The sequence below is a fragment of the Hippoglossus stenolepis genome, chromosome 2 (genome assembly GCF_022539355.2).
Source record: "Hippoglossus stenolepis isolate QCI-W04-F060 chromosome 2, HSTE1.2, whole genome shotgun sequence".
NCBI classification, from domain to species: Eukaryota; Metazoa; Chordata; class Actinopteri; order Pleuronectiformes; family Pleuronectidae; genus Hippoglossus; species Hippoglossus stenolepis.
In genome coordinates this window covers 18,567,860-18,581,517 of record NC_061484.1, presented here as the reverse complement: position 1 = coordinate 18,581,517, position 13,658 = coordinate 18,567,860, and the positions used below count along the sequence as shown (strand labels likewise).

The following is a 13,658-nucleotide window of genomic DNA, read 5'->3' as shown; positions in this document are numbered from 1 at the left end:
GAGGGAAAAAGTATTGTGAAAGTAAAATTATTGATGCGTTGTATCTCTAGTCGAGGACATGATCACACCCTCTTCCTTTCCTCACATGCATCAGCCCCTGCTCGGTTGTGCACTTCAGAAAAATGGGAGATGTCACCCCAAACCTCCTTGTAGGTGAGAACACGCGTTCGCACATCGCACGCCAATTAGCTATTTCACCTTGGCTTACCCAACAGGAAGATGAGCCTGTCTGTTTGCGTGTGTGCTAGTGTGTGGCATCTGGAAAGTAAGTTTGTGTGTGTGTGTGTGTGTGTGCAACCTGTGAGGAGACGGCCGTGTGTGCTTGAGTGTTGCAGCACAAGGACGCTAACTTGCAAGCTCAGCCTGTCAACTCACGACGTCTATGAAGGGAAACAAATTCATCAAAGTCTTTTGAGGTGAACAAAAGCCTGGGAACAAAAGAAAAGTCCCCATTGACCATAAAATGGTTGGTTTTGTTGTCTGTATCAATTGGCCAGACACTGTGTGTTTAAATGAATTGTGCCGAATGTGAATAGACATTATTCAATATTCAAGCGTTTGGACCGAATGTTTGAATATTTAGCAGCCTACCTTTCTATGTAATCTCCAGTTGAGTCACAATAATTGAATGCAGAGTTTAATAATGTGGGTTTTTTTTCACACTGAGTTTGTGCTGTAGTAAATTATCATGACAAAAGCTCGACGGTACCTGGACGGACAATCGCTGGGCCAGAAGAGAAGCTCAACACTTTACTGTATTATGTGCTTTCTCAAACACGACCAGTGACTGCAACCCCACTACTCTGATTATAGTGATTATTTAAAAAATACTTCTGTTATTATATTATTGTAAAAAAACAAACAACTAACCATTAGCTACTTTGTAAATAATAAGCAACAAACACATGGATTTTTGAGAGTAGACACTTGTATGTAGACGACACTGATTTAAGATAACGGCCGTTTTCAGAGGAGAAGACAAGTCTAATGAAGACGGACTGAAAAAGAAAAACTGAGGTAAAAAAACAACTAAATGTTTCAGGCCGGCTGTTGAGCCTCCACCAGAAATCCAACGGTGTGATTTTATTATTCTCCTCCACACTTTCTCGCTCTCCCTTACACGCGGAGTGAAATAAATCAATTAGCCAGCTTGCACTAAAGGTGTATCTGCAGCATACTTATTTGTCTGATATAAAACATAAGCTATAGTTCACCAAACATAAAAGGCACTACAAAAAGTCTCTCCCCTTTTCTTTTCATTTTTAATTCAGTTTAATCCACTTACTGCAGAACCGTAAAATAGGCTTTTGGGAATTGCTGGGAAGGCGTTTTAAATAGAAATATTTAAATGTTCTCCAAGCTCTTAATGAGCAAAGTTGCTGATGGTAAGGGGCAATTTCACTCATTCCAGTTGAAAAATGATGAAGGGAATTAAATGTGACCATGTAGGAATGGATTTTTTTCAGCCCCTAGGCTTAAGCATAGTTCAAGGTAGAAGTTTTGGAAGTACAATGAATGCTGAAAATCCGACGGCAGGGATGTCATGCACCTATATGAGCTTCAAACATCCCAACCTTCACAGTTTCTCATGACTAAATCTCAATTTCACATGAAGACAGCTCAATTTAGACAAGATATTACGAGAGGAGAAATAAAAAACGGTCTCATCCAAACAGCAACGGCATGAAATCGTAAACAGTCAAATTATAAATGGATACAAATTGGAACTACATCTGAAAATGAAGCGCTCCACTCCTCATAGTTCAGTTCTGTTATAATAAATAAGCTGGGCTGCGATCTTAGCTGTTGTCAGTGACATCATCACAGCATTGCGTCTTAAACATGGTTACCATGGTGACAGCGAGTGCTGTTTACAGTTTAAATTGAGCGTAGGAGTCTCTGTCTGTTGATTTTCCTGAGAAACATCCATTCAAAAACTTCCTCCGGATCCTCAGCAGCACACCTGCCAGATCTGAAGTCAATAAGGTGAGCAGTTGTCGAGAAAATCAAAATACATACAGAGACACAGAGATTCCTCCTCCATAACCTTTTAGTATTCTTTCTATCTATACGTGTTGTATTCTTTCTATGTCTATGTTACTCTATGTAGTGTTGTATTTTTAGTGCAATTTTATGTTGGCAAAGGATCACATGACTACTTGTGCTACTATAAGTGATGAACCCACAGAGACTTTTCACCTGACTCGGCACTTCCTCTCTGCTCTGCACAGCTTCATACCATCTTTCAACTCATTGTTTTGGTTGAACAGCCCACAACTTGACTATTTTAGTTCACTCTTAATGCTCTCATCAACTATTTAAAAAACTCACTGCACGATATCAGTCCAGCACTAAACAGCAATAGATAAGATACACATGTGGTGTTACATAAGTACAGATATAATGAGTCGCACTATTTGGAATTGTATTAAAAAGGCAATGTTTACTTATTTATTTTTTGCTATTTCTTACATTATGTTTCTTAGAGTATTTTATTTGAGTCTGTTTCTTTATAACATATCTCTGTGACATTTCCCTCCAGGGATTAGTGAAGTTTCATCTAAACATATTCACATATACACATCTGTGGAATTTCGAGAAAATTGTTTTATTTGAAAATATTTTTTGTCTCAATGTTTAATTCAATAAAGTCTCCTCACTCAAACACTGACATACAGTGGAGATGAACATCTCCATACTAATCTGTGGGGAAGGGGACAAAGTTCTGGATTTAGTGCTTTTGGCCTGCATGCTCTCCTACACTGTAACCTTGGTTTAAATGTTTCAGCCACCTCCTGCTTCTCTTAAAGCGATTTCCTCATCAGCACTCTAACTCCCACCTCTATTTGCACACTGATTAAGAGACTGTACCTCCTCTGCTCGCACGCTGCCATCTGTTTCCCATCCTGACTAAAACCTCTTTCCCCATCATTACGAACATACAGTGGAAACAAATTGAAAGAGTTACTCATCCGACTCAGCAAGTTTGCACTGTACACCTATAGGCAATACCAAGAGTCCATTTTGAGTATACACTTGCTTCCCTGTTTCCCTTTAACTACAAATTGCTTTCTTTCTCCATATTAGTGGCTTATGATGTTATCTGCAGGGCAGTCTGACTGAAGATCTTAAAAGAATGCTCAGTATTTATGGTAATCGCCAGCCACTGTGCTCACTGCTTTTAGTCCTCAGAGCTCTTATTTTAAAAGTAGACGGTGTGAAGTGTCCTTTCTTCTTCGCCTCAACCTCTGCTACACCTCTTTTTAGTGCACTTGATCCACTGATTTACAGACATGACAAGTGGGTGGCAGCCAGAGCATGTGTGTTACTGCTCACCGCAAAACCCTGTGCTCCGATGTAATAACAAGGAGCGACGCCCCCCCCTGCTATTCTAAATGGCACACTGATTTAGGCCATATATGAGATTTTTAATCTACCGTCCCCAGGCACCACATTAATGATGACTTTAAAATGTGTCCCTTTTTTGAGGAGAAGATTAGTTTAAACACAGGGAGTTAGTTGGCAGAAAAGTGTGTCTGGGAAGAAGGGGGGAGGGAGGAGGCCACAACCACTTTCCCATTAGGCTATTGATTTTCCTCCCTCTCAAGGACATGCTTCAATCCGAAGGCCCATGTGTGGACTGTCTGTCAGGAATCTATGGCTCAGCTTTACACAGAAGAGTTGTGTGCCTTGGCTCGCCTGCATTTGGCCTGGCCATAAATCTGACCACACTCAATACGAGAAAGAGGGATGGGCAAATTGAGACAAGGTCAGAGGGCAGGTAGTCTTGATAAGTGTCCGGTGTTGACGTGGCAGCTGCCAAGAACACGGGCAAGTGGCCGCGATTGGCACGAGTGGCCGCGGGCATAAACACAGCTGCAGTCAAATAAAAAAGCAAAACACAAACATCCAACTCAAAGACTCAAACACACACTACACTACACTACACTACACACACACACACACACACACAGGCAGAGGATAAATGTTTTACACATGCACACCACTGAGAAAAGGAGAAAACGGGAACCACATCAATGAATTCCACTAAAATCCCTGCTCAAATCTCTTAGTGAAATCCTCGGTGACAGCTATTGATTTTTTGGTAGAGTCTCGTTAATTGGACTCAGTTCCCTCTAAAAAAAAGTGTGTGGTCCTATATTCTATTCCTGTGTTGAGCTACACTTAATCATCTTTCCCCCTCGCTGCAGATTTCTCCTTGACTGTGTTCAAATACATAAACATCAAGTGTGTGAGTGTGTGACTGAGGGGAGAGGGTGGCAAAAGTTCACAAGGATCAATAGGTGCTTTATGGTCCAGATCAGATGTGCATGGTAGCCCTTAAGAACCCCAACTACCACCAAGAGGGAAACAGGAAGGGGAAACACAACAGCTCTTCATCAAAGAGAAATATGGAGCCAATGAAACGCGGCTCTATTAATAGTTGCTGGATTCCTGCTTTAACATCTCAGTTAGCACTAACAATTGAGTGGACACGAGGCCTCATTAAAATTTAAGACAGAAGTTCTCCTCAGGGCCATGCAGCCAATGTGAGGCTCGGCTATTTGCTGCATGTGTATAGACTATATCATTGTGGCCTTGAGCTTAGGGTGAAGTAAGGCAGGATGTCGGCCATTTTAAAATCAGCTGCTTGTGGGGGTATTCATCCTCCTGTCAATGTAATGCTACGTTTCCTGCCTAAGTAGGCTACGGGTCTATTGCAGCTATTTATCTGTGCAGACGCTGCTGTGTTTGGGTTCATGACTTTAATCGAATGGAGCAGCTGCATCTGAATGAAGTTTTACTTCAAACAGTGGGAGTTCATTTTTAAAAGCAGCATCTTTTAGATGCAAAACCTCTGATAGAGCTGCAACTAAATCACTTACTTGCAAAATCACAAACTCATTTAACTGCATGCTGTAGATTTTTTCCAGTTTGCTAAATGTAAGTCCATAGACGGTATATAAAGATTGATGACATGTTTCCACTTTCTTCCACTCTCCAGAAATGAAGCAAAAATATCTAAATATCTAAAGTGTTACGCATTTGGAGCCAGAGTCTGCGGAGTAGCGATTGGGGCGTGGAGCCGGAGTCTCGAGGTCCCACGATACATGCACTCGGCCAATTGCGAGTCAGTATCAGCTGCCAATCACAACAGTTCAACCCATTTTTATGGCACCAAATAACTATTGAAAACCCAAATTACTTGGACATACATCAGCGTGATAAGAATTATCAAAAATGATAGAAATCATGCCAAGAAAATTGTATTCAATGTGTATTTTGACTTTTGAGTTCATGTCCGTCTGTAAACATAGAGGAGTCTGCAGCCAGAGGGCCAATGAGGCACTTTGGCTTCACCTTTGAATAGCTCTCATGTCATCCATCTTTATTTACAGTGTCAGACAAGTGGCACACATGACCACCTGCAGGAGAACATTATCATTGCAGCTGTAGTGCAATCCTACAAATGTAGAGCTGCTGAGGATTGAACCCTTTGACCATCTACAGGCCAAACAACCTGCTCATTGTTTCTGACTGGTTTTGTTTTGTGTTGTTTTGATTATCAAGGTTTTATAAGTCAAACCTCTATCACTTGTTAGAGCAGATCAAATATTGAATAAAATTACTATTCATAACTGTGCCACACTGACATGCAGTGTATATCAAATATTCAAATTCAGTTCAAGTTCAGCCTGTGGCTGTGCAGCATCAACATTTCAAGATTTTGTGAATAAATGATAATTAATTCAATTTATGAACCCACATGAACCAGAACGTTTCAGCACGTTGTCAAATATCTACAGGAACCGACATTTATTCAGAACCAACAATTCTAACAATACTTGAATGAGTCCACAAACTGTGTGCGTATCTGCCTCTATTCACAGACTGACGTCATGTGTCCATCACAAACCATTACTGGAAACTAAATCTCTTTTATATTGTTACACTGTTTAACCCTGCAACAGCACTTCTACCCATTCAGCAATGACTCATGAAATTATTCTTGGAAAGATACATGTAACATTCAGTTATGCAGTTGAAATTAAAAAAAGTTAAAGAGACACGTCAACACAGGTGAACTTCTGGAGCTGTTTTCTTTTAGTCTCTGCTTCCCAACACATCTGTTCTCTCCCTCTCGACAAATACAACCTGACACTGAGAACAGCACGGACTCCCAGAATTTGCAGAAGTTGATTTGTTGCTATAGATGTGTACATCTGTGTGTCCACATCTGTAGGTGTAAACTGTTAATTATCGTCAAAATATATTAGCCTGTGCCTGGTTTATTTAAAAAATTTTTTTTATCATGTATATATTTTAATTATTTAGAATTAGATCAGGATGGGCACTCTCTCTCTCTCTCTCTCACTCACACACACACACACACACACACACACACACACACACACACACACACACACACACACACACACACACACACACACACACACACACACACACACACACACATGTACTCTGACAGTGCCTTTGTGTGTAGGTGCCCTATACAGAATGATGGAGATCTTGGACAGACCAAAAGAGAGAACATACATTTTCCATTTTTTTATCTGCTTGCTCTCATTTTTCGTGGTTGTAAATAAAACTTTCAGCCCTTATTCTATGGAAATGGAATAATATTTACTATGTAGACTGAAACAATAACTATTTAAAAAGCACTGGATTATTACTATGCATCATCAACTGGTCATCAGGTTCAGGATCTAACTATTTAAGCTTGTATCTAATCCCTCTTTTGAAAAAATAATTCAAGTTGTGGTATTCTCTCTTCTAATCCATTAGATTGACATTTGGATCTAAATCTTCAAAAGGCAAAGACCTGATAAGGAAAAATCAGTGTCCAATCGATACGATGCTGCAACACCAACACTTCTCCATGGGTCGTTTTCAGTAATGCTGACATAATGCTTCAGGGCTCTGCTGACTCCAGGAACATGCTCCACACTGCATGGAGGATTAATAGAACCGCAGCACAATTATAAAGTCTTAGCGTGTGACAAGGTTATGGTCATACAAAATTGACCTTAACTGTCCATGAGATATTGCCACTGTACTTCATCAATTAATTACCCCAATCAATTAAACTAAATTATGCATTAATAGAACAGAATGTGCTTAAGATACCATATAACTAGTACTGTAGGTAGTCCATTAGAGTGGAGATGAGCACCAGCACAGGGACTTAGACAGATGGCTGTGTGAGCGCACGTGACACACCTAATGCTGTTTGCGACTCATCATGTAGCGGGGAGGGGAGCTGATTGTGTCTCTCAATTATCCTGGCAGATGAAAGTAACGAGCGAAACAATAGACACACCGCCTCACTAAATGGGCTCTAATGGGAGAGATAGAAACTGGGGGAGGTATGGCAGGGTGAGAATGGAGGAAAAGTAACACGTGAGGGGGAGGGGGGTCTGGCTAGTGTGAAGGAGGGATTTGTTGTCTGATGTGATTCTGGTAGACAGGTAATTGCTAAATTATGTCTTTCTTTTCATCCTACGTTTTTGTTTGTACATCTTTTCATAATGGTGTGTTTTTAAAGGCATGTTGGCTTCTACTTTTGAGGCTTTTGTTTCACACGGAAATTTAGACAAGAGACTTCTTTTTGTGTTTGTTACTAAACAAAATGCCTCCAGGAGCAGATTTGTTTGCTTCTCAATTTGTGAAACACGTTGTGAGCTTTTATAAAGCAGGTAAAGTATGTAAGCATGAAAGGATGCATTTTAAAAAGGAGAAATGTAACACAAGTGGTCAGGGAGTTTGTTATGTACCAGGTCTGCACTGGTATGTGCTGCTTCCAGGAAACAACAGCAGGTTTTCACTTTTTACCAAACTAACCATCTGCCTTTGATAATGCACCAGTATCCGGCAGTCCCAATCTTTGCTGACTCACTGCTGCAGTTTATGCCAAGTTCACACTTTCTACTCGCTGGCAAATTTTGGAATTTGCCGACAAATTGGAGCCAAATCAGTTTTTAATCTGCAGTTGTCGAGTGCTTTTACTCTTCAAAGATGCAGTTAGAGAGTCCCATCGCCACCTCGCCTCCTCCCATTAGGTTTCTAGCAGGCTAAATGCAACTTAGCATAGATTGAACCAGGACGACTTTCTCCATGTCCCATTCATTCACACGCCCCTAATCAGCTGACTGTCAGCTGTTAATGGTTATCCAATCACATTTGACCATGATCTCAAGCAGCTGATCATGTCGTTGCTGTCAAACTTTAAATCTGTCCTCCTCTGTCGCTGTCAGCTGTCATTTCAGTGATTCACTGTGACCCCTCCTCCTCCTCCTCCTTCTCCTCCTCAGCCACCTCTAGTCTCTATACTACACAGCCACGCCCCCTTTCAGCCCTGATGACATCACTTGGGTTTTGAGCACCAACAACATTTATTTTTTTCCCATTACTTTCATCTATTATTGTGCACAGCAGTAAACTACATTTAATTGTTTACTTTCAATTGAAGCCACTCCTGATTGAAGTATCGAGATGAATCAGTGACAAACTTAGCCAATCAGAGCACAGGGTGGGGTTGGTATAAAAAGCTCTAAACTCAGAGGGACCAGACATTTGAGTCAGGGGTTCTCTTCTGGTGAAAGTGTTGGGTGTGACCCCCTAAAATCTCACAATGACTGTTAGACTCCTGAGCACAAGGCAGTTGTGTAATGTGGATCTTCTTGGTGTTAAGATTGCTTTGCATAGAAATCTACATTTTTTTATTCATCTCTTCAGTCCTCATGTCACCAGATTCATGCTCTATGAAGTCTTATAGAAAAAAGAATAAAAAGAAGGTAGAAGCAACACAGTAATCAAAGGTTAATGAAGAAATTCCAACTCCATACCCCCACATCCTCTCAGCTTGCTCTGGTGACCTGCACAGCTCCTCATACTCAAAAACATTCAATTCTCCACGGTACTCCATGTTTTCAGTTTCTGACCTTGAATATACCAAGACAACACAACACACAAACTTCCCAGCATGAAACACAACTCTAGAAAGTTTAGCCGTTGCTCTCTATAGAGTCCTCACATCCCATATGCTGAAAAAATGTCAGTTTTTATTTATTTGTTTTTGGGGGAAGGGGGTAAAGGTGGGACTGAGACGTGCGTCGGCCCTAAATCTGCGGTGCCACGGGGATAAACTCTGGTCTCCTGGAATGTGCTATGACACAGAAGCTTCACAATGATAGAGGAAGAAAAAAACAACAGATAAAAAATGGATGAGAGGTAAGAGTGGCAGAGGAGTGAGCAGGTGGTGTCGAGGGCTTGTGTTAGAGCTAAGATGGAAACAGTGGGACACTGGGCATGCAGGCAATTAAGGTGCATCTGTAATTCACTCACCACACTGAGAAGCTAATGCGAGTAGAGAGCGTGTGTATTTATGTGTGTGTTCGACGAAGAAAAACAAGCCAAAAAGGCTTGTAGCAAAATGTTTGATGCAAGCACAGTCCGAGGGTGAAGGATACGGTGTTAATCTTCTCGGTGTAATAAATTAAAGCCCCTTGCCACACCAGCTTTGTGTACAGTGCACTAACCGGTCTCAGACAGAAGCTTGATGGACTCCAGCACGCGCTCAGTGTAAACCCCAGGTTCATAGTTTTCCATCTCGGCGTTAATGATGTGGACCACACGAGCAGCTCGGCCCCGGATGGCTCCAGCGGTCCGGTCAAGAGTGTCCACGTCTCCCTCTTGCAGAGCAATTACGCATTTGTTGACATCCTCAAGGATGTGGTTCTCTGCAGGGAAGCCCCAAAGAAAGACAGTGAATGAGATTGGAAAGACCTTGTAAATGCCCTTGTAAATGTAAATCTGTCATTTTGTTTACATTGTGTGCTAATGAGTATAATTCATGTTTCCCTGTGAAGGTCAATGAGTTGTTCATTTTATTCTGCACAGTCATAATTCAGTTAGTAAAACCATGTATTTATGTAAAAAAAAGAGAGAAACCAGTTTACAAATGTACATCTGTCAAAAACCCATGAAAAATTTATTAATTTACCTTTACTTTTGAATCCATGTAAAGAACTAAAAGTACATATTTTTTAAATCCTAAGAAAATGACATACAAATGAAAGTCAGATGGAACAAATTCATAAAGCAAAACACAAGCAAACAAAAAAAAGAACCAGCAATGTCTTATCTGATTGTTTGATTCCTGACTCTGGACATTTGCATCCTTCAATTTAATATTTGAAGGATGAAGCTTTGACTGTGGGGGGAGTAAAAATCAGGAACACCCGTTTACCTCCAATCAGCCAATCTGTGAAGAATTAGAATCTCATACCTGACACGGACAGGAAGTCATCCACAGAGGTGATGTCATCCACAGCCTCGGTCAGGATGCGCACCTGCTTCTCCCACTGGTCCTTGAAAACGTCCATGTTGTCCTGGGCCACCTTGCTTTGGGGCCGGGCGGCCAGAGTGAGGGCAGCATTGATGACCTGGTGAGTAAGAAGGGTTACCACTGTATAAATACCTTAGGTGGGTATCTGTGTGCATGTGTGTGTTTGTATTTGAGCCGATACAAACCATTCAAGTTGGACTTCAATGATTCATTCGGACAAATGTGTATCACTTTCCATCATGACAAATATCAAAAACAACATACTTGTTCTTGTCAAAATCAATGAGAATCACACATCAAGTCTTATCTCACCTCTCCCAATCTTTCCCACTGGAGATCTTTAAACACACACAGTGGTTTTACTTTTTATTGTGGATTTTAGCAGATGTTTCTCAAAAAGAGTCAAACAGGCCTTTGTTGGGGTCTATTTTTTGCGACAGTTGAATAAATGTATTGATGTTCTAGTGAGTATTAATGAGAGCATAGCATAGAAACCACAGAGCCCATTTTCATCTTAATGAAAGTTTATAAACCCCGGCTGTGTCTAATTTCTGTGTTCTGAAACATTTATAGACAGGAAGAGAGGTTAATGGCAGACAGCTGTATCCGGCTATGACTACACAGGGTTACATTGTTGGTTTTAAAGTTTCTGTGGGATGTTTAGTGTCGCAGTCATGGATGGCAATTTGTCATTTTGAGTGGCTGCCAAGCTTGAAGAGGGTGGGTCTTATCTAATACGAGCCTGTCGGCGCACAGAGGCGAAGAAGATCAGAGTTATGAACATATGACAACTGCACGCTTCACATAAACTTTTAGTTGAGGCCATGCTTGGTAATGATTGATAACTCTCATCCCTGTCATACAGTGGCTTCACAGCGTTTTCAGACCACTTGACTTGTTGCTCAGTTTGTGTTAAAGATTCAATTCTAAATAGAGAAATGTGCTTATATACATCTACACTAAAATCTACAGTGACTTTAACATATTTTTCACATTTATTAAACCCATTTCCTCTTTGTTAGTCTGTGAGTGACACTCAAGAGGACTGAGAGAAGTGGCAGCAACAAGATGAGCTCACTGGGGTTTTAACAAGCCCTGCATCCTTTCCTGTTGTTTACCTGTGAGCACTTAAAAGCTTGACAGTCGTTAGATATGACATAAAAAATATAAAACATCAAAAGCAAATTTCCTTTAAACACAGGCTGGGACAAAAAAACAAAAAAACGTGTGCATGGAATTATAAGGATGCACCTTTTCTGTTACGGCTTAAAGAGGATCAGATGAAATTAAATAGAAAAAAAAGTGGAAGGCAAGTATTTTGACTTCAAGGCTTTGATCTGCGTAAGATAGAACATTTGGCTTCAAGCCCCCCAAAAAAAATCAACACTTCTCCGAGTTCTAAAATGGTTAGAATTTAAAAATGTCTTTTAAACAAATCATACCAACAGACGTGTACTTGCACTTTTAATCATAACACTGTGACAGCTGGCATCTGTAGTTTAAACAGACGTGTCATGATTTTCATTCTCCCTGTTCTTTATCACTTCTTTTTATTAGATGATGTCTTGGCTACATTAATCTGATGGAGCAGAGGAGATGCTATCATCTCGACGCAACAGTAGCTCAGGAGTTGTTAAGTGTGTGTGTGTGTGTGTGTGTGTGTGTGTGTGTGTGTGTGTGTGTGTGTGTGTGTGTGTGTGTGTGTTTGCATGTGTGCGGATAAGGGACTTGGGTAAACTCTACCCAGAACCGCTGGAAATATCTCTCTTTGTTCTTCCTCTTCTTTGTTCCTTCCTTCCCCACTAACCAAATCTGGGTCTGTTATGTTTTTTAATCTGTCTGTGTTGAGTATGCGAAGAGGTGTCAGGAGACGGTTCCTCCCCAAGTTTTTATTAGTAAGTGGCTCTCAGCAGGTGGACATAGAGTGGGGCCTGCGCATTAGATACTCAATCTTAGATACAGCTTCCCTTCTCCATTTCTATCCTCCATTACTATGTCGGGTCCCCGGTGAATAAGGCCTAATGTTTAACTTGGAAACAGTGGATCGATTTTAACGCCCTCCTTTGCTTACATCCAGAGAAACAGCACTACAAGGTCCTCCTACACATTATTCACAGCTTTTAGTCCCAGTCTACCAACTATGATTTGTTCTCTGTCATTGCGAGCTATTACAATTTCTCTGAGGAGGCGGCGGCGGCGGCTTTGAGCTAAACAGGAGAGTTAATAATGCTTGTGTGCTTTAATGTGGGTGAGAGTGTTTGTATAAGTCCTCACCTGTGGACATAGGCTGTCAATCTGGGTGGCAGCCATACGAACCAACTTCACGCCCTCCTCATTGTTAGAGATGGAGCAGGCGAGGTTGGCCACCTGAATAAAGTGAGCAAGGAAAAAGGACACAATGGTTATAACCTGGAGCTGAATGTTTTTCGTCTAAAGGTCAAGAGCAACAAAACGACTCAGTAATGAAAAGGATGACATTTTTTTCAGATGTCTAAAACATTCACCTGTGGATATGAAACATAGACTGTATATAAAAATGGACGACATGACAGCTCCCCAAAAAGTGAAGCCAAATCATTGTCTTCTTCCCCTGGTGGCTGGCTGCAGTATAGAGCTTAAACATGCCTCCTCCATGTCAATGGATGGGACACTGACCAGAAATAAAATGTGGAAATGTACGTGAAATAAGGACGTTTCAGGTAGTTATTATCCCACTGATGTTTATTTGTTTTGCGTAATCCTGCTAACTAAGACAGACAGCATACAGACAAAAGCAGATGAAAACTCCTTGGGGGAAGTAAATATGTGCACTGCATATTGCGACAGTGTGAATGAACTTATGCACTCAATAGCAGATGAAAGTATGCGAAATGAGACACAGCAAAGTGTCTGCAGTAAAAAAGGCCTTTTCTTCCACTCTATAGATCCCCTGCAAAAAAAATTACCTCAGAAATGTAGTCGAGGGAAATCTGAGGCCGGCAGTCGGAAATCAAATCAAGAGTGTATCTATCTACCGAAGTTTTATTCTTCTTAGGATAAAATCCCCTTCTTTTTGTGACTATCCTTTCTGTGCAGCTCAGCACAGAAACACATAGATGGGATTTGGTGTTAAAAAGACTAACTTTGGTTGATACATTCGACTAATTTTGACAGCTGAAGCCTCATATCGGCTCCAGCTGGTGAGATTGCATTTTTCCACAGAACGAGTACAGTAGATTTTTACATTACATTAGAATTACAAAAGGGCAAGCTCACAGCCCATGACGAGAAAGACAAATTACAGCAACCA

At 40.9% G+C, this 13,658-nt stretch overlaps 1 protein-coding gene across 1 annotated transcript in view; it reads right to left on the bottom strand.

Annotated features, from left to right (window-relative positions):
- The window catches only part of ctnna2 (catenin (cadherin-associated protein), alpha 2), a 282,069-nt gene that overhangs the window by 22,861 nt on the left and 245,550 nt on the right, over nucleotides 1-13,658 (bottom strand). Inside the window, exons 10-12 of the mRNA XM_035184820.2 lie at nucleotides 12,644-12,736; nucleotides 10,310-10,466; nucleotides 9,561-9,761 (exon numbers count right to left, since the gene is read on the bottom strand). Of these exons, the coding sequence (XP_035040711.1) occupies nucleotides 9,561-9,761; nucleotides 10,310-10,466; nucleotides 12,644-12,736 (451 nt within the window). The remainder of the gene's footprint in view (nucleotides 1-9,560; nucleotides 9,762-10,309; nucleotides 10,467-12,643; nucleotides 12,737-13,658) is intronic.